We start from the raw sequence: 21,407 nt of genomic DNA, 5'->3' as shown, positions 1-21,407 counted from the left end.
ATTGCTTTGCAGATGTTGGGATGAGAGTCGGAGCTGAATATCAAGCTCGGATCCCCGAATTTGATCCAGGTAAATCTGTTTGCTTAAGCAAAATCCTGTCTTCTCCCCCCCCCCCCCCAATCTCCTTTTCTGGGACTGGTTTAGGGTGGAAAGGGGTAGAGGGCGGACGGGCGGGGTTGGGGTCCGGGTGTGCGGTTGGGAGGAGATGCGGGACTGGGATGGGCAGGCATCTCTGGCGGGAGGCTGTCATGTCACGCTTGGCAGGGCTGTGACACAGGGCGTGTGGGCAGATGCGTGCCTTGCAAGGTTAATATGGTTCCCCTGGAGGCCACTTGCCCGCTGGTGGCATTCACCTTTCCACTCGCCTTGATCCTGGAGTGAGCGGAGGGAGACGGCCCTCGGGGAAATCGGGGGGTCGGAGGCCGGGGGTGGAGCGGCTGCGGGCCCCAGAGCTGGAGGAGAGGGTGTGCGGGCTGTGCGTTGAAGAACCGTGCAGATGTCAGTGGCCACCCGACCCAGCCCCCGGGAGCCCAGGGCCGCGCTCCGCCCTGGCTGCGATCCCCGGGCGGCTGTCACCGGCCGAAGCCGAGGGCGAGCCCTGCCTGACCCGCGGGCGCACACACGGGATTTTCTTTTTTTTTTTTTCCCTTTTCTTTTTTGGCTAGGTGGTGTAGCTTTGGTGGCGACCGCTTTGCGGAGTAGGAGCCGCGGAGGGAAAGGGATTGGGGGAAGAGGGTGGGGAGAAGCCAGAGGCACACCTCGCTCCAGAGCCAGCCCCGGGGAATTGAGACCACAGGACAAGTGACCGCAGCTGCCAAGGAGACATTTTCTCCCCGAGCAGCCAGGTTCCAGCGTCCTCTGCCAGCCCGGCTTGCGGGCTCCCTGTCTACTTTTCTCCAAACAGGCTCCCTGGCGGTCACGGGATCTGAGCCTGGTCGGGGATTGGGCGAGAGTTCCGCATATGGAAGCGCCCTTGTTGGAGCCTCTCGGAGTGGAGCGTGTCTCCTCCTCCCCACCCCACCCCAGACCCTCTTCAGTTCAGGCTTTGGGCAGACTTGGAAGGGTTTTGTTCCCCCTACCCCCTGCCCCTTGCACTTGGTCAGTTCCTTGCCCATTGCCCACTTATAGTAATGTGTCTGTGTCGAACTCTTGAATTCTGTATTAGATATTAATGGGGCTTACTTGTATTTTCTCAGGGAAGATAGCATGTTTCTTTGCTTATAGTTTATCCGTGGGTATTTTCATCCTTCTGCCCATTGCTGCGATGCAGAGTGATATTTACCAACCGTTTAAAGAAGTTTAGGGTTTAGGCAGCTCTTCTAAAGGAAAGGGTAAAATAATGAGAGGGTAAAATAGGATTGTCAGTGCAGGTTATTTTTCAGTAGGTAAAAACAATGATTCAGGAGTGCTTACTAGTCAAGAGTTGCCTTCTGAATGACATGACTTAATAAATTTTATTCAAAAGCTATCAGTGTGTGTGCTGGAGGGCTTCAAATAATTTTAAATGTTGCGAAACAAATTTTGTTTATTAATGTAGCTAGTAGGTGAATAGCACTTCCACATGACTTCTGCCTCGGGTTTTAGCTTGACATTTGGAAGCTTACTCTGGCTTAAGACAGACTGAATTAATCACTCAGGTCTTATTTTTGTGCTCTGAGCAAGTCACTGGCCCTCCCTAAGCCTCAGTTTCCCTAGCTGTAAAATGGAAATAAAAATAGGGAATTCTTGCTAAGGTTATATGAGTGGGCAAATGGCAGTTACTCTTTGGAGGTTAAATTTAAATTATCATTATTAAATTATCATTCCTCATAATCGTGAGGAATGCTTCTGCATATCTTTATATCTTTCTGATTTGGGGCTTTCCTTGGCTTACTGCTTTTTTAGGAATTGATAAACTTATTTCCCAGTTAGAACTCAGCAGCATAATAAACATGCCTTTTTGTCCCAGCATAATATACATGCCTTTTTGTCCCATTAGGTAGGTTTATATTTCATAAACAACAAATAGACACAAGGTGATGAGGGGTCTTGTGTTAAAGAGCTGGACTTCATGCTAAAACAGATGTGTGCAGGCCATGACCTGATCCCTATAGCAATTTTGGGAACAGATTTCAAGCAAAGGAATACTAGAGCCAATTTTAAAGTTAGAAAAATAGCTTATTTAAAGTGCAGAGTACTTTTTATGTGGTTTCACATGGCCACTACTTGTATTACCCAATTTCCTTGACCATCATATTTTTGCATATTTTGCCTAAGTGGAATATTTGAGGGAAAAATCACAAATATTGCAATTTTTAAAGTTACATTTTCATTAAGTTTACTCAGACTATCACTGATGCTTTTTATTAGAATAAGGATAGATGTCATATTCTTTAAATTCATCTATAGACATGCCTCAGAGATAATTGCGAGTTTGATTCTAGACTACTGCAATAAAGCGAATGTCACAAGTAAAGCAAGTTACATGAATCTTTTGTTTTCCCAGTGCGTATAGAAGCGTACAATGATGTTAGGTCCAGAAATGCAATGTACATGCCTAAATTAAGAAATGCTTTATTGCTAAAATATGCTAGCCATCATCTGAGCTTCTAGGGAGTTGTAGTTTTTTTTGCAGTAATAGCATCCAAGATCACATATCATCATAACAGTATAATAATAATGAAAAAGTTTGAAATATTGTAAGAATTACCAAAATGTGACACAGACAAGAAATGAGCAAATGCTATTGGAAAATGGTGCTGATAAACTTGATTGACACCGGCTTGCTGTAAACCTTCAATTTGTTAAAAAAAAAAAATTCACAATAGCTGTGAAGCACAATAAAATGAGGTATGCTTGTATTCATTTTATCCTCAATAATCTGCAGAATATTGAACCCAAGGGTACAACTAAAACCACTTATCTAAACTTAGGTGGGCTTTTCTGTGGTTACAGGCAAATTTTGTCAAGCAAATGTAGACTGTCATTATTAAAATACTTTTTACAAGGAAATTTTGAGTCTCTGTGCTGTTCAACGTAGAACACTGCTTTATCTTATTCTAAGTGTTGTGCTGTCGTGTGAAGTTTTTACTCCATATCAAATCAATACCATTGGGTCATAACTTCAACATATTTCTTTGGAAGAGAAGAAAAAAGAAAAGATGTTTATTAATGATAGAAATTGAGAAATGGTCAGCTCCTCTCCTTTTCTCTTTTACATACTATTGTCTTTAGTCTTATAAACCACTCAGTCTGTCTTCATGATTGTTCACCCATAGCCATCCAAGTCATTTGGAAGAAAAATTTCTTCGGTATCAAGATTAGTATGATCAGAATATAGGAAAATTAAAAAGGTTTTTTTTTCGTGGAGGATATTTTTACTGGAGGAGATGATAGTGATAATGATAGAAATTAAGCACAGAAAGAATTACTAAAATGAGTGTTTTAGAAAACATGAGTGAACTGAAACTTAAATTGGAATTATTGTTGTTAGGTTAGAAACAGTTTATGTTAGTTAACGGACCATTGCTAACTGCCTTTATAAAAATTTACTAAGCAGATTTTTGACTCTTTTTTTGTGACTCTCTTCCTTTTGGTTCGTTGCTAGGCCAGCCCAACTTTTCTGTAGTGCCTTCTGACTACACTTACATCATGAGGAGCAGTTTTGCATGGTGATTAAGAGTCTTAGCTCTTATCATATGCCTTTTAGCCACCATGGCATTGTGACCTTGGATGAACTGAATGTGTCCAGGCCTTAGCTTTCTTATTTGTAAAAGGGAGATGATATTAACTATATGATAAGATTAAGTAAAAATTAGTGTGTATCACCAACTTGATGGACATGAATTTGAGTGGGATTTGGTGATGGACAGGTAAGCCTGGCGTGCTGTAGTCCATGGGGTCACAAAGAGTCAGACACAACTGAGCTGAACTCAATATGTATAAGGCAGTGGCCTTCAAAATATTTTGTTGCTTACTCATAAAAGAAATTTGAAAACCAGATTCACGTATTTTTAAGTTGATATCTGTTATTTGTCATTGAGTTTATTAGTTGAAAGATATAATTTCCAGTGTATTGAAAATGTTAACACTTTGAAATAGAGTTGTTATAAACTTATTTTAAACACATCCAATTAAATGTAAATACTTAGCAATGTGGTAGTATCTGTTTTATAAAATGTATAAATTTTTGTAATTGCCATACATGTTCCTCACAGAATTTTATAAAACATTCTTTTCTTGAAAGTGTTTTATTCATCACCTGTCCAGTTTCTGTACTATCATAATATGTACTCTTGTGAACATGAGGTTCTAAATGTTTAATTCTTCTGTCTGGAGTTATTACAATTAATGCATAATTAATTAAGATTGTAATAGTCATGGTACCTTGAGTAAAGGAGAGCTTTACTGATATTTGTTTGGCATCATAGTGGTTTTTAAATTTTAGGCAATGTACTCTTGTAAGATTTGGGTTGTATGAAAGACCTGCCATTTTTCTTTTTCTTTTTTGAGTGAGGGAAGGAAATTTGTGAAGAAGGTCAGAAGTAGCTTAAGTGTATAGCTTAGACTGCAGGTGACTTCTCAGGCAGATTGTCTTGGAAAAGAAAACAGGGAAGTTGATGTTCTGAAAATTGGTTCTCAGAAAACTTATTCTTGATTGTGTACCCCTTGGAAAGTTGTTTATCTCAGTTTGAAATCGATGAATTAAGTATAGTTCAGAGCGTAGTTTATAAATAGAATTTAAAAATTTTGGAGTGTCTTACTGATCTCTGTATTTAAGTTTTTTATATGGAATATTTGTTCCATGATTTCCATCAAAATCCTTAGTTTGACTGTGTTAAAGAAAATCTGAAAAGAAATAGATTTATATTTTTGTACTTTCTTTGAAACGTGCTATTGGTATAGAAATCCTAATCAAAATGGTTTTTGTTGTTGGTTTTCCCCAAATTGGTCTCATACATGTACTTTACCAACTGTAGTTAAGGGGCTCTGAAAGATTTCAGGAGAATTGAACTTCTTTGGTTATTCAGTCACTCATCTGTGGCAACGCCATGGACTGCAGCACTCCAGGCTTCCCTGTCCATCACCAACTCCCGGAGCTTACTCAGACTCACGTCCATAGAGTCGGTGATGCCATCCAACCATCTCATCCTCTGTCGTCCCCTTCTCCTCCTGCCCCCAATCCCTCCCAGCATCAGAGTCTTTTCCAGTGAGTCAACTCTTCTCATGAGGTGGCCAAAGTACTGGAGTTTCAGCTTTAGCATCATTCCTTCCAAAGAAATCCCAGGGCTGATCTCCTTCAGAATGGACTGGTTGGATCTCCTTGCAGTCCAAGGGACTCTCAAGAGTCTTCTCCCAACACCACAGTTTGAAAGCATCAATTCTTCTGTGCTCAGCTTTCTTTATAATCCAACTATAATACAATCCAACTATCTCACATCCATCTATTGACTACTGGAAAAACTATAGCTTTGAATAGATGGACCTTTGTTGGCCCTTGAGGTATAATCATAAACATTTTTACAGATAAAAGCAAAATAAACATTTGGCTTATGTCCTTTAAAAAGTATTTTGGTTTACTTCAACTTTTATGATGAAAAGGGTAAAGCTTTACTGAATGCAAGTCATCCTGAGAGGTAAATTGTTTTTAGTCATGCAAGTTACTTTCTGTTACTCTTTATAGGAGAGGAATCAGGCTGAGTTGTCAATAAAATAAGTCATTTTAGCTATTCAGTCTCATTTTCAAAGGGTTGGTAAGAGAGGTCATCGGCTGTTTGAGTTAGAGCCCCATGAGATTTTATTCATTTATATTTTTGATTGATAAGAAGAAGCCTTTCCAGCATAGACTAAGAATGGAACTTAAAGAACTATCTTCAGTAAGTATATCGTAGTAATGACAATAAGTCTTAGGTAGTGCTTACCATATGCCAAGTCCTTTACGCATACGAATTCACTTCATTTTTTAACTACTCTGTGAAGAAGGTGCTCTCGTTATCCCTATTTTTAAAGATAGGTTAAACTGAGGCACACAAAGTTAAGTAAATTTGTTCAAGATGTCAAAGCTAGGAAGTGGCAGAGCTGAGATTCACACCTGGAGTTTGACTCTATAGTGATTACTCGGTTAACCATTGTGCTAAAATATATCTGGTTTCCTATAGAAATCAGTCATCTTTTGGTCCTACTTGGGCACATATATGATTGGCTAGGGCAAAAACATTATGAAATGCCTAAGTAACCATTCTGGAGAAGGCAATGGCAGCCCACTCCAGTACTCTTGCCTGGAAAATCCCATGGATGGAGGGGCCTGGTAGGCTGCAGTCCATGGGGTCGATAGGAGTCGGATACGACTGAGCAACTTCACTTTCACTTTTCACTTTCATGCATTGGAGAAGGAAATGGCAACCCACTCCAGTGTTCTTGCCAGCAGAATCCCAGGGGCAGGAGAGCCCGGTGGGCTGCCATCTATGGGGTCGCACAGAATCGGACACAACTGAAGCGACTTAGCAGCAGCAGCAAGTAAGCATTCTCTGCCACCAGACGAGATTGCCACACACACACCATACACCCACATTAGAAGAGCTATTAGTCCCCACAGTTGGATGCCAGTTTCTGTCAGAGGATCAGGCTCTTAATTACAGTGAAAAGAATTTATGAGGAAACTTAACTGTTCTTCATGAGCAAGAGTACAAAAAATAGTTCATATCAGCTTAAGAAGAGATATTTAATGAAAATACTTTAATTCAAGCTTTTTGTAATACAAGGATCAGATGCAAGGAAATATGTCTAAATATTAAACATGTATGCTGGTTAGACTCAAGACTTAATGGAAACCTTCCTTTGTTGCATTCCATGTTCTATTAAGTGGTATTTAAATTAGCATCACAATCCATTGTGAAAAAGAATCAGTCCCATATTAAAGAACTGAAATTTAGGATACTCACTAGAAATAGCAGTAAGTGTTAGTTGCTCAGTTGTGTCCAACTCTTTGCGATCCCATGGACTGTAGTCTGCCAGGCCCCTTTGTCCATGGAATTCTCTAGGCAAGAATACTGAAATGGGTTGTCATTCCCTTCTCCAGGGGATCTTCCCAACCCAGGGATCAAACCCAGGTCTCCTGCATTGCATGCAGATTCTTTACCCACTGAGCCACCAGGGAGGCCCAGAAATAGCAATAAGGTTTTATTAAATAAGGACTTCTGACCAACTTAGACAAGTTGTCTGTTTCTCCTGAGTGGTTTAACTATTCTGCTTTTGTGTTTTTGTTTTATGAGGTTAAAAATTAAATATATATCTTAATATTAGAATTTTAAAAAGATAGCTTAAAATTTATTTTCAGTGAATATAAATTTTAGATAATATCCCTCAAACTTGATTTCCTTAAATTCTCAATTCCTGTTTTCATCCTTTCATTAAAGATACTTACGACAAAATGCAGTAGGTTTTCTTTTAGATTTATATTGTAATTATGATTTTTTTAATACTTAATGGCACCCCACTCCAGTACTCTTGCCTGGAAAATCCCATGGGCGGAGGAGCCTGGTAGGCTGCAGTCCATGGGGTCACTAAGAGTCGGATACGACTGAGCAACTTCACTTTGACTTTTCACTTTCATGCTTTGGAGAAGGAAATGGCACCCCACTCCAGTGTTCTTGCCTGCAGAATCCCAGGGGCAGGAGAGCCTGGTGGGCTGCCGTCTATGGGGTCGCACAGAGTCGGACACGACTGAAGTGACTTAGCAGTTACAGTATTCTCTCATTTCTTTTTTCTCTGTCCCTAATTTTTCTTTATAGTAAACATACATAACAATGTTTAGCTTAAATAAAGAACTACTGAATGATCTTATTGCTTGATAGATGAAGTCTGTAGTTGGGAGTATAGTAATAGTTACATTTACCCTTGGAAATGAATGGTTTTTATTCTGAATTATTTGTAACTTCATAAATGATTACAGTTTAACTTCAGATTTCTATTAATGTTTTCTGTGAGTAATTTTGAAATTCTAGTCATTAATTACTGATGGCTATCAACAGCTCATACTGTTTAATTAACTTGAATGCACCAAAGAATTAGGAAGAAGCCAGAAAAAGACCACCAAGAATTTAAAGACAGAACCTACTGGCATAGACTTGGCTCGGGGATAACTGTGTTAGGCCTTTTGTTCATTCTGTCTTTTCTTAATTTACATGCAGTTTCAATAGTGTTTGATTTTCCTGACTCTTTAGATTATAACAAATAAATTATAAATAGCAGTAGTATGCTTCTGGGTTAGGTAGCGGTAGACTCTCAGATTACATTAAGAAGAAATAGCATTATTACCTTTACATGTTTTGACTTTGTTTTTCTCTTACACAGAGTACAAATGTTTGTAAATATAAGAAGTAATTAACTCTAAAAAGGAGTAACTGGCAGACTCCTAGCAAGGGAGTAAGATTAAATAGAAACCATAAAAAGTAGATACAAGTGTTCAAAAATTATAATGATCTTGGCCCATTTAGATATGGGGCAAAACAATTATCCCCTGAAGTATGTGCTTTTAAGTCAAGAGTTTTTAATAACTCCTAAGTAAGATATGGGCTTCTCTGGAATTTTTAATAATTCTTAAGTAACATAGGCTTCTCTGGTGGCTCAGCAGTAAAGAATCCTGCAAATGTACGAGATGTGGATTCAATCCCTGGGTCAGGAAGATCTCCTGGAAAAGGAAATGGCAACCCATTCCAGTATTCTTGCCTGGAGAATCCCATGGACAGAGGAGCCTGGTGGGCTACAGTCCATGGGGTCACAAAAGAGTTGGACATGACGTAGCAACTAAACAACAAGTAACATATAAAAGTTAAATCAGATTTATTACCTGTCGAGAAATAGGGATATAAAATATACTTTATAATAAAGTCTTTTTTTTTTTTTTAATTTAAAGAGGGTAAGCTTCAGTGTTTCTAAAATTTTGTTCATATCCACAAATGATATATTTACTATATTTAGTGTAAATCTGTTTTTATTCTTTGTTTTCCTGTACTTTGTTTCTTTGTCGTCTTTTGCAGGTACTGTACTAAAATAGAAATAAAGCTTATTTTGCTTATACTTATTTTGAATGTGAATAAAGTTCATCGTATTCAAAATAATTTTTTCCCCAGGTGCTACAAAGTACACAGATAAAGACAATGGAGGAATGCTTGTGTGGTCTCCATATCACAGTATCCCAGATGCCAAATGTAAGTTTTCTGAAACTGGATGTCTATGTCAGTAGGGAATCAATCAACCAATTCAGAATGCAACTTATATTTGTTTTTGGATCTCTTAGATCTCCTAAGAAATAGTTTGCCTTTGTTTTATTTTGTTTTTTTGATGGAGCTTGCTATGTTAGAATGTTTTTCCTTTTGAAAGATAGTGGGTTGATCATTCCAATTTGTGTCAGGCCCAGGAAGACTGAAAAAACCTAGGATCTGATGGCATTGCTGCTTAAATCCTGAAGCAGGGGAGGGAGTTACAATGTAGACATCTGCACAGGCTATTCCTCAGTGTATGAAGCTGTAAAGAAATGCCTTCAAACTTCCAAGAGCCCACTATCATTACCATTTTAAAGAGGAAAGGGGAAAGAACTGACTTCAGCAGCCATCGATCAGGTCATCTTTGTGCTCTCCATTTCTGGACGGAGACCTTCTGGATCATTGACCATGCACTTCTTGAATCATGGTGTGGCTTTAGACTTCAGTGTGATGTAGCGGACCTGATCCTTTGCGGCACATCAGATATAGGAAACGTGCAGGTAACAAAACTAAGATCCCCACCCCTCCACTCAATTATCATTTGATTTATTAAAACAAAAATCACTGAACAGCTATTTTAGCAGCTGTAAAATAAGTTTGTCTTTTTAAAATATTTACCAAATATCAAAAGATGTCCCATGCTGGTTTATTTAGTCCCATGAAAATTAACGATGTCATGTATATCATGTGCACAGTATGTCTAGTCATACTTATTAATGCAGTAAGAGAACTAAAAATTGAAAACTGAGTGTTATTTTGCATACCTGATAATTCTTCCTATTTACAAGCTTCAGAATACCAGGAAAAAGTCTAGCTGGTAATCTAGGAATTAATGCCCTTGAGGTATTTTTAACTGAAAACACAAAATTGTACATTTTGTGTACTGAGGAACCTGAAAGAGATTGTCAGGTTTTTTCAGGTTAGTCTTCCTTATAGGCAGTTTCATTCATAAACTGACCATCAGTGTGTCATTGGTTTTTGCCTTTTTAGCACTGTTTTATATAATGATGTATTTCTTAGCAAAGTGGAAAACAAAATTCAGAAAGCCAACATGTCCTGCAGTGGTGTGTCCACCTGGAATATCCCAGTGAAGGTCTAGGGCAGTGGTTTTCATCCCTGGCTGTGCTTTGGACTTGCTTAGGGGAACTAAAAAAAACTTCTATTGATGACTGGCCTCCACCTCAAACTAATTAAATCAGAAAGTTTAGAGGGTGGAGCCAGGACTTGCTATTTTAGAACTCTTCTGCTGATCCTAATGCATAACCAAGGCTGGGAACCACAGGTTGATTGGTTTTATTTAGCCTTCTCTATTTATAGGACTACAAGACATTTTTGTTAATCAGCATGTATGTAGATCTGTCATATGTTTAAATACTATGAGTTCTAAATAGAAAATAGTATTTGGATTTTCTCCAAAGCTTGCAATCTTAGGGAGATACAGTAACATCCATAAAAATTAGTTGTTAATACAACAGCATTATTGTTATAATAGCATATTTATATATTAAACTGTACTGTACTGTTAATAACAGCAAACTCTTAGGAAGTACTTAAAATGGGCCAGATGCTTCAAGCACTTAACATATACTAGCTCATTTAATCCTAGGAAGAATAGTACTGAAAATAGTAGTATTTTTATCACTATAGTGAAGAAACTAAGATACAAAAAGGTCAAGTTAATTGCTTAAAGTCCAAAAACAAGTGACAGGGCTGGGAATCAAGTCTTGGTAGATGAGCTAGCTGTTCTCGGATCAGAATTCTTAACCACTGCTTCTCAAAAATGTGCTTAAAGAATTTATATATTTATATTGTATAGGATTTAGAAAGACTTTGCATAAAAATGAGTCCTAAATGTGAAATGCAGGTTTCTCAGCAATAAGGCCTTGAAATAGCCTGTATATTTATGTCATAATAGAAGCTGTGCTTATTTAAACAACTATTTGCTTGATTATAATAATTGAGGATGAAAGAAAATGGAATATATAAGTACCTTTTGTATAGCTAGCATGAGGAGCTGAAGAAAATTTTAGGCATACTAAAACATGTTTAAATTGTTACTATACTGGCAAAACTATAAACCATCCTTTATACAGTAATCAAATATGGGAAGGTAAAAGCTTTGGGAAAACTCTTAACATGAGATGAGGTCTTAAATAGCTAAGTCTCGCTAAATAAATATTGCAATAGAAGCTACCTAATATTTTACACTATAATTAGGCTCTGTTGACTGACCACAGATTGATCTTTTTATAATACAAAAATAATTAGTCATGTCAGTAAATTTAATAAGTATATGCTGTATGGTCATGGAGATAAGGCATACTAAGTAAAATTTTAAACCAAGTGAGCTTCTGATCCTGTATGTAGAAGTGAAGGTCTTTTTTATGATGTTTTATGGAAAATGACTTTGGCTTTTTTTTAATCCCTAGAGTATAATTGTTTTTAAATTTTGCTTTGTTAAAAAAGCAAAGTCAACCTGGGCAGAAGAAGTAAATGAGAATAATTAATTATATAACACTGTTTCGTTACAGTGGATGAATATATTGCAATTGCAAAGGAGAAACATGGCTACAATGTGGAACAGGTATGTACAGAAACATTTTAATATTGAGGTTTGCCTCAGTAATTATCAGATCCAAAGAACATCTCATGATAGTTTCTGTCTTAAGAAAGTGCTTAAGTTCAACCAACTTTATGAAAGTGAAAATGTTAGTTGCTCAGTCGTGTCTGACTCTTTGTGACCCCATGGACTGTAGCCCATCTGGCTTTTCTGTGGGATTCTCCAGGCAGGAGTGGGTTGCTATTTTCTTCTCCAGGGGATCTTCCCAACCCAGGGACTGAATGCAGGTCTCCTGAATTGCGGGCAGTTTCTTTACTGTTTGAGCTACCTGGGAGGTTGTAGCAAAGTCTGACCTTTCATCATTAAAGATTTTGCTTTTATAAGCATTATTTATCTCAAGGGCTTTTGAGAACATTTTTTGAACATTTGTCTCTCAGTACCTCTGGTTTGTTTTTTTTGTTTTTGTTTTTGTTTTTTGAGTTCTTAAAGGTCTGAAAGCCTTAGGATTACTCTAGCAAATACTTACCAAAAGGGAAAATTTTTTTAAGTAGAGACAATTCTCTGACTTTTTAACCTAAAAGACCTAGAAACTAAACTTTTTATTTAAAGAAATATTTTAAGATTTTTAAATTTTGAAGGAAATAATTCACAAAGGGCTTAAAAAAAATAGATAACTTTAAAAGGAGATATATGTGGTATGGGACTGCCCAGGTGGTGCAGTGGTAAAGAATCCACCTGCCAGTGCAAGAGACAAAGCTTTGATCCCTGGGTCAGGAAGATCCCCTGGAGGACGAAATGGCAACCCATTCCAGTATTCTTGCCTGGAAAATTCCATGGACAGAGGAGCCTGACAGGCTATATAGTCCTTGGCGTCGCAAACAGGACTGAGCAAATGAGCATGCACACACGCATATATGACATATGGTCCATTATCCCTGGTAAAATGGGAATGTAGAACATGGAAAGTGAAAGTAAAGTGGACATTCTTAAATTTCATTTCAACTAAGTATAATATCAACCTCTGTCAGAATTAATAGTAAAATAAGTGAACTTTCAGTTACCTGCATTATTAAGAGCTAATTTTATAGTTAGCAACATGGTTAAACTATAGAAAATCATTTTGGTGAGATTGAGATGTTAATCTAAATATAGTTAACTTTTCTGTGGGTTTTGAAGACTTTGCTTATGTATTTTGTTTTTAAGACTTGACTTTCTTTTTACTATTTGATAAGGTTAATTCTTTGAAATGTGACTGTATATGTGTTCATTTTCATGTTCATTTTCAAGGAGTACTACCAGAGTACCAAAGTATTACCAAAGTGAGAAGTTAATGCTATTTAAAAAGTTGCTATCTCTCCTCTTAAAAAATAAACCTTTATCCCCTAAATGATACTCAGTCAGTCAGTTCAGTTGCTCAGTCATGTCCGACTCTTTGTGACCCCATGAATCACAGCACGCCAGGCCTCCCTGTCCATCACCAATTCCTGGAGTCCACCCAAAGCCATGTCCATTGAGTCGGTGATGCCATCCAACCATCTCATCCTCTGTCCTCCCCTTCTCCTCCTGCCCTCAATCTTTCCCAGCATCAGGGTCTTTTCCAATGAGTCAGCTCTTCGCATCAGGTGGCCAAAGTATCAGTACCTTACAGTAAAGATTACAACAGAAGGAAAAGTTGTTAAATTGTCTAAAATTATCCATTTCAGGTTTTCCTATGATTTGGTAATAAAGTCATTGAAATTATTAATATGCCTTATAGTAATTCTTTGTGTACATTATGATAATAAAGAACTTTAGAAATACATGTGGTAAAGTAGTGTTAAAGTTGCATTTGAGGTACTCTTACTTCTTAGAAGTGTTTAGCCCAGGATACTTCTAACAGATTAAAACATAAATATTTCTCTACTGAGTCTTGTCTGAGCACTTCTAGTTTTGTGTTATAATTGATAGTTTCATTCAAGTATTGACTTACAGGTTATTTTTCCTTTTAGCATATTTTTCCCTACACTTGACAAATGAATAAATGTGAGTGAAAGTCTTGATATGAGCCTACAGACCTGCTTTAGTAATTATAGCCACTCTCCTCAGCTCACTTTTTCCTAGATTCTACAGCAGATGTGGTATGTAAAAACATTTACTTTCTGAGGCCCTGATTTGAAAGAAAGAAATGAGCTCTGTTACCTGGGCACCCTGATTAAAAGCCCCAAACTGAATGTATCTTCAGTTGAAGTCATAGGCTTAAGACTTTAACCTGATTTGTGTTTAACTCTCTCAAGTGTGATGGAACATAAGTCCATTAAAACCAAAGGGGAATGATTTCTCTTCAAAGGCACTTGGCATGTTGTTCTGGCATAAACATAACATTGAGAAGTCCCTTGCTGATCTCCCTAATTTCACTCCCTTTCCGGATGAGTGGACAGTGGAAGATAAAGTCCTATTTGAACAAGCCTTTAGTTTTCATGGGAAGAGCTTTCACAGGATTCAGCAAATGGTATGGTAATTTTGCTTTTACTGTGGTTCATACCTGAGTGATACCTAATTCTGTTGTTAAACACTTCCTAATTATTAAATACAAAAAGTTTTCCAATCTAATTGTTAAAAATATTTTGAAATAGGTAATTTGCATATAGTCTTACTTTCTACAACTACTCTTAATATGTGATCATTATGTTCCATTTCATTGTAATAAATTAAGATTGTGATAAGTATATGTTTAATAGACTTACTAAATAAGTTTATCATTTCAGGAAAAATCATAATTTCAGTTTTATTAAATGTTTCATTTTTAACATGAATATTTTATTTTCAAATTTATATTCCTTTGGATATGAAAACTGTTGATAGAAATTCTGTATCATTTCAACGTTGTTCAGGGGCTGTTCCTTTTTTTTTTTTTTTTTGAAAGAAAAACTGCTCTTTATTTCTAGTTCTTAAATTTTTTGTGTTTCTAGTCAAAATTGTATAACTCTGAGAAGTTGTTGCATTAAACTCTTTTAAGTTGAATTTTGGAAATTAGAAATGTTTGCAAATATATCTAAGTGTCTTCCATAATCAAAACCAACATTTTTAATTGGAAGAGTGTATCCTTATTTGTCAATATATGACAAAGTAGTGCATGATCGTTAGTCCTTTTAATATCCAAGTCTGTTTGCATTATTTATCATCTTAAAGCCTGGATTTAAAACAAAATGGTATTGAATTGCTTTTCTTTAAAACATTATGCTAAGCAACAGTATGATTGCACTTATACGAAATATCCAGAATAGGCAAATCTGAAGAGAAAAAAGTAGATTAGTAGTTGCCAGGGTCTGGGTTAAAGGGAGAATAGGGAGTGACTGTTAATAAGTTTAAGGTTTCTTCTTGAGGTTATGAAAATATCTGAAATTAAATAGTGGTAGTTGCACAACTTAGTGGGTAAGCTAAAAACCTCTGAATTGTACACTTTAAATTGGTAAATTTTATGATATATGAATTATTAATCAGTTTATAAAAATCCAGTTTACAGAGGGGGTGGAAAGAGTGGAGTAACTCTAAGAAAACAAATGTGGAATATTACCATTTTGCTGTGGACTTCTGGGGCCATTCACATCATATTAGTTTGTGACATCCTTCTCTTCTTTCTCTGCTCAGAATAAATAGGAATATTTATTTACAAATATCAGTGACATAGGTATGGTGGGGTTCTATGACTGTAGCTGCACTTTTTAATGCTATAATTCATAAAGGTACCTGGGAAAATTTTGTCTATGCTTTTGTTTGCTAAGTATCAAAGAATAATATCAGAGATGTTATTCATTCTGTTAATCAGAGTTTATGAAAAAACTTGCTGATATTAACATGATTTTTTTTTCAAGCTTCCAGATAAGACAATTGCTAGCCTTGTGAAATATTACTATTCCTGGAAAAAAACTCGATCTAGGACAAGCTTAATGGATCGCCAGGCTCGTAAACTAGCCAATAGACATAATCAGGGTGACAGGTAGGTTGGATGCCTTTATAGAGTTACAGGTATTGCTTGTATTTCCTAAGGTAGAACAGTGATCACAGTACATTGTAAATGCTTCTTATCCTTATATTCCTATTTCTGCTCTGACAGGAAGAACTGAGTGATCAGAAATTTTCATAGTAAGAACTTTCTTCAACTCTTTAACTGTTAATCATAGTCAGCAAACCTTTGTACTGAGTTATATTTGAATTGTATTTAATTACAAATGCTTCCCTTTAGTATTGATATATTCAGTACATATATTTAGACTATATTAACAAATATATTCGGGACTTTCCCTGGTGGTTCAGTGGCTAAGTCTCCCTGCTTCCACTGCAGGGAGCATGGTTTGATCCATGGTTGGGGAACTAAGATCCCACATGCCAAGCTGTGCAATGAAAAAGTAAGGGAAAAAAAAAAAAGAAATACATTCTCTGGAAGGTGGTCTTTCCACAATTATCTGAATAACTGAAGTCCACATTATTATAGCTGTGTCTTTCTGATAGTATAAAAGATCATTTTTCTTTCTGGTTTTTGTCTGTTTTTATCCTCCAATTGGAGAACTGAAATAATAAATATTACATCAAATTAATATATATGTTCTTTCTCCCAAATGATATTTCTTTCTAAATATCTTTCCTATTAAGTCTCTGTTTTTTAGCTGGAAATGTTTGCTTAAATGATTCTATATACCTAAAAGGATAAATGTTTCTAAACACTAGAGGAATCTAAATTATGAAAACTTGTGTTCCTAAGGATAACTCCTGGGGAATATTTAGTAAAATTACTAGGTAGCTATATTACAGTTTGATAAGAACACTGGAATAGAATAAAAAGTGAATTAAATTTATTAATCTTTGTTTCTTTTCAGTGATGATGACGTGGAAGAAACACACCCAGTGGATGGAAACGATAGTGATTATGATCCCAAAAAAGAAGCCAAGAAAGAGGTAATGATGATCATTAGAGTGCTTGTAATTGTTCTACAAATTCACTCCAAAAAAATGAGCAGTACTTCATATTAAGAAAAGCATTTTTATATAATGGATTAGAAGGTAGTAAATGTCAATGTTAATTGAAGTTTTTTGGAAAAGCAGAAACATCAAGAATTCCAATTAGCCAGTAGTTTAAGTAATTTGGGGATTATCTCATCCATTCAGAGGTATAAAAGCCCTCCCATGATGCCTGTTCTTTTTTTTTTCTGGCCACTCTGCACGACTTGTAGGATCTCAGTTCCCTGACCAGGGATTGGACCTGGGCCACAGCAGTGAGAACTGGGAACCCTACCCACTGAGCCCCCAGGAGACGACCCACAACACCTGTTCTTTAATCCATAGAAAAGAAGTAAAATCACCCTTAGATGAGACAATATTAAGTGTAGAATATTTTTTTGGAGAACATTTAGTTTATTCCATTTTATAACAAATTAGAAATTAGTACCAGGTATGGCGATGGCACCCCACTCCAGTATTCTTGCCTGGAAAATCCCATGGATGGGGGAGCCTGGTAGGCTGCAGTCTATGGGGTCTCGAAGAGTCGGACACAACTGAGCGACTTCACTTTCACTTTTCCCTTTCATGCGTTGGAGAAGGAAATAGCAACCCACTCCAGTGTTCTTGCCTGGAGAATCCCAGGGACGGGAGAGCCTGGTGGGCTGCGGTCTATGGGTTCACACAGAGTCGGACACGACTGAAGCGACTTAGCAGCAGCAGCAGTAGCAGCATACTGACACCAGTGAAAATTGAAAGCTACCTCAAAGGAAGAGATGAAGGATTCCCAACTAGAAATGCAGTTATACTCCTCAATTTAATGACAATGGTGATGACTTAAAATCTTGAAAAGTTTTAAATTGATATACATGCTCATTTATTAAGGCAAGGAATTACATAATTGTAAAAAATATATAGACCAGATGTCAGTGGGTAAAGGCTTGTGATGTATAGGCAACTTGTGAAAATAACATTGAAGATTGGAGACACAAATGTGACCATCCGGTTTAATGACCCGCATTCCTCCTCTTAAGGAACTCAAATGCCATGGCCCATTCTGGCACTTGTCATCTTTCGTCAGTGAAATTTGAAAACTTCTACTCAGCTTGATACTTTACTGATTTTCTTACTACTGCTAAATGTTCTCAGATTCCCTGAATCCTTCATTTTTCCCCAAGCCTCCTTGTCTCCCTGAACCTTAGACCAAATGGCCATTTCCTTAAGTTGCTCTCTTCCTAGTGTCTGTAACTCCGCATTTCTCCCACTCTTCTGCTATTCCTTCTCTAACCCTGTAAACCCACAGTGCTGGATAAATTGCTATTCTTGGTCTGGGGTTACAAGAGAAGATTACACAATTATGGACATTGTTGCTACTTGCAAAAAATAGTTTTCAATCTCAGTGTAACCCTTAGCATCTCTCAATTTTTAACCTGTAATTTTCAGTTTTTTCCATTGGTAAAATTAAAATAATAGGTTTGTTCTGACAATCAACTAGGTAATATATATAAAAGCATTTATTATAGTACCCAGTACATAATAAATCTCGAATAGAATTTATTGTGTAAGCAAGTATTTGAACAGTCATCCTTTTCTACACATCACCTACCACCTCCCCTCTCCCCTGAAAAACTCAGCAGATAACTTCACTTTCTACTTCAAGAAGAAAATATCAAGCAGGAATACCCTTAAATTCCAGCCTCTCCCCTAACCTCTGTGCTACCACACTACCCTTTTTATCTGAGTATATTTACACTTAGGACATTATATTAAAATTACTGTTTTTTGCCCGTTAATGTGAACTCTTTGAAGTCAGGGCTTCCTGTAACCCTGGAACGTCTGGTACCGCCCCCAGTATTTTACACAGTACTCATTTCCCACTTCCTTGCTGGTGCTTGATAGGATCAGACTTTTAAAATGTCACAAATGCAGTAATATGAAGTAATGAGCAGTCTGTGCTGCATGCCTCTCTTTGACAGTAAGAAAGGTCCCTCCCCTTGTTCTGTATAGTTTCATTGCTAGTTTCATCCTACCTGTCCCTGCATATTGCCTTTAGGACCTTTTCCATCAGTTTCTTTGCCATACTTTCAGCCTTTTGTCTGCAGCCCAGAAGTATGCTCGTCTTTCATTTACAAGCATCACTATCTATCTTGGCATTACTTCACTCTTGGAGTTTGCTTCATTCAGCTTGCTGCCCCTTTACTTCTCTCAAACTGCTGACAGGTCAGCAGTGACCTCCTTCCTAACTGCCACATCCAGCGACTGGTTACTCAGTGCATTCTCCTTGTGCTTCCTGTATTATTTCAAGTTATTGACCCCTCCCTTGTTCTGAAAATCTGGTTTTGACTTTTATAACACCATTCTCTGATTCCCATCTACCTTTTTAATGTGTTATTTAGTTGCTCAGTTGTGCCCAACTCTTTGCGACCGCAAGGACTGTAGCCTACCAGGCTCCTCTGTCCATGTAATTCTGCAGGCAAGAAGATGGGAGAGTTTCCTTCTCCCGGGGATGATCTTGACCCAGAGATCAAACCTGTGTCTTTTGCATTGGCAGGCAGATTCTTTACCCCTGAGCCGGCGTGGAAGCCACTTTTAACCATCATGTCTCGGTTTTAGTGACTTCTTTTTCTCTTTCTCAATTACTCTGTTCATTGTGTGATTACTGTTTCTAATTTTCTCTCTCAGATAACTGTAAATTTTATTCTTTTGTCTTTGGTCTTCTAGGTGACTGCCTTATTTTTAGGTTCTCATCTCTTCTCTGAATTACTGACATTTTCTATCTTAATTTACCTTATCTCCAAACATTGCACCACACCTTCCAAGACCATTCTCTACACTGCTGCCAAGACAACCTTTTAAAACCAAATGTACTGCTTGCAGTTCCTCCATGGCTTTGTCTGTAGGATAAAACACAACCTTTCTAGTTAGACATTCTCCACCCCACCCTGTTATTTCACACTGCTAAGAGAGTTTCAGGTAAGTGTTTTCATGCCCTGGCTTTTGCTCTTTGTTGGTCTGTTCTTTCTAGCGTTCCCTTTCTTCCCAAATATGCCTGGCAAATTCCTCATAACTCTGCAATATGTAGCTTGTCTATGAACTCCCCTTGCCTTATGTTGAATTGATTGCTTCCTTGTTTTTCTTTAAATCCACTGCAGTCCTCACTGAGCTGAGTGGAACTTGTGTACATCTGATCTCCCCTCACCTGCCTGCCTTTCTTGAGTGGTATAAGCTCTTAAGGAGCAAGAAATGAGTCTCAACTGCAGGGCCTGGTACATAGTAGGCAGTCAGTCAAATATATTAACAGATAAGAATATACACTATAAACTCTTAATTGCTGTACCAGTATGAGAGATGGGGATTTGGGTTTAGTTACCTAGGAAATGTGTGTATGTGGAATACTGTTTTGTCCAACCATGTGAGGTGATACTTAAACATTTGGTCTTTTGTTTGCCAGTGATCTCATTCCGTTAGCAAAAGACAGTGAGGGGGGTAAAATTTTAAAAGTGCTAAAAACACACTGCAGGGCCGTGGTCCAGGGCTGGCCTGTGTGTCAGCAGTTTCGTTCAGTTCCCTGCTCTTTCCCAGATGGTAGGGGCACCGGGCAGGGAATGGTGCTGTAACATTGCCTTTAACACAGGCCTGCTTCTGCAAGTTAATGACGCGTTATATGGAAAGGTTTTTATTTTTAACTTTTAAAAATTATGAAACTGTACATACCATAGACTATGTACAATCTGAAGAATAGTAATAAATACCAGTGTGTCCATCACTGAGCTTAAGAAGAAACAGAAGTCCTTTGTTTTCTTTATTGCAGCCCACTCCTTTCTTTGCAGTGGGAACCTGGAAGGAAATCGTAAACATCCATTGTATGCATGTGCCACCACTTACCTACTCCAATTAATGGACATTCTTTCTAGCTGCTTCTTATTATGAACAATACTGATAAGAGCATATCCTGGATACATACATATACAACAACTCCTGTGCGATAGCAGTTCTCAGCAAGATTTAGTATTACCTGCATAAGGGACATGTAAAAATTATGGAGGTGTTTCTGGTTGATGGACACTCTTAGCATATAGTGGGAAACGGATGCCAGCTCTCCTGAAGTATGCAGTGCAGATTATTCCACCAAAATGCCAACCACGACTTAGTGAGTAGTAATACCCTACAATTGTTTGGAGTGGCATTACTCTATTTAGACTGTAACCATGTTTAACTTTTCTTGGGTGTGTGCGAGCTAAATCACTCCTGTCGTGTCTGACGCTTTGTGACCCTGTGAGCTGTAGCCCACTAGGCTCCTCTGTTCATGGGATTCTCCAGGCAAGAATACTGGAGTGGGTTCCATCCCCTCCTCCAGGGGATCTTCCTGACCCTGGGATCAAACCCACATCTCCTACATTGCAGGCGGATTCTTTATCATTAGCCCCAGTCTATTTTAGACTATAACTGTGTTTGACTTGCCTAAATAATGGCAAATCATTTTCTACATTTGATGTACTTCCATTGGCTATGAGAGTACTCATTACCCAACTTCCTTGCCAATACTTCAGGACTTCCCAGGTGGCTCAGAGGTAAAGAATCCGTGTGCCAATGCAGGAGACATAGGTTCAGTCCCTGGATCAAGAAGATTCCCT

At 37.7% G+C, this 21,407-nt stretch overlaps 1 protein-coding gene across 5 annotated transcripts in view; it reads left to right on the top strand.

The window, feature by feature from the left end:
* RCOR3 (REST corepressor 3) overlaps positions 1 to 21,407 on the top strand; it is a 53,280-nt gene that overhangs the window by 794 nt on the left and 31,079 nt on the right. For 4 of the 5 annotated variants that reach the window (XM_070768640.1, XM_070768641.1, XM_070768638.1 and 1 more), the window contains exons 2-7: positions 13 to 69; positions 9,111 to 9,188; positions 11,774 to 11,826; positions 14,129 to 14,290; positions 15,654 to 15,778; positions 16,656 to 16,734. In XM_070768640.1, the coding sequence (XP_070624741.1) occupies positions 13 to 69; positions 9,111 to 9,188; positions 11,774 to 11,826; positions 14,129 to 14,290; positions 15,654 to 15,778; positions 16,656 to 16,734 (554 nt within the window). Of the gene's footprint in view, positions 1 to 12; positions 70 to 9,110; positions 9,189 to 9,391; positions 9,743 to 11,773; positions 11,827 to 14,128; positions 14,291 to 15,653; positions 15,779 to 16,655; positions 16,735 to 21,407 lie in introns of those variants that run through there. The other variant, XM_070768643.1, reaches the window with a different exon arrangement.

The sequence above is a fragment of the Bos indicus genome, chromosome 16 (genome assembly GCF_029378745.1).
Source record: "Bos indicus isolate NIAB-ARS_2022 breed Sahiwal x Tharparkar chromosome 16, NIAB-ARS_B.indTharparkar_mat_pri_1.0, whole genome shotgun sequence".
NCBI classification, from domain to species: domain Eukaryota; kingdom Metazoa; phylum Chordata; class Mammalia; order Artiodactyla; family Bovidae; genus Bos; species Bos indicus.
This window is presented reverse-complemented; position numbering and strand designations above follow the sequence as displayed.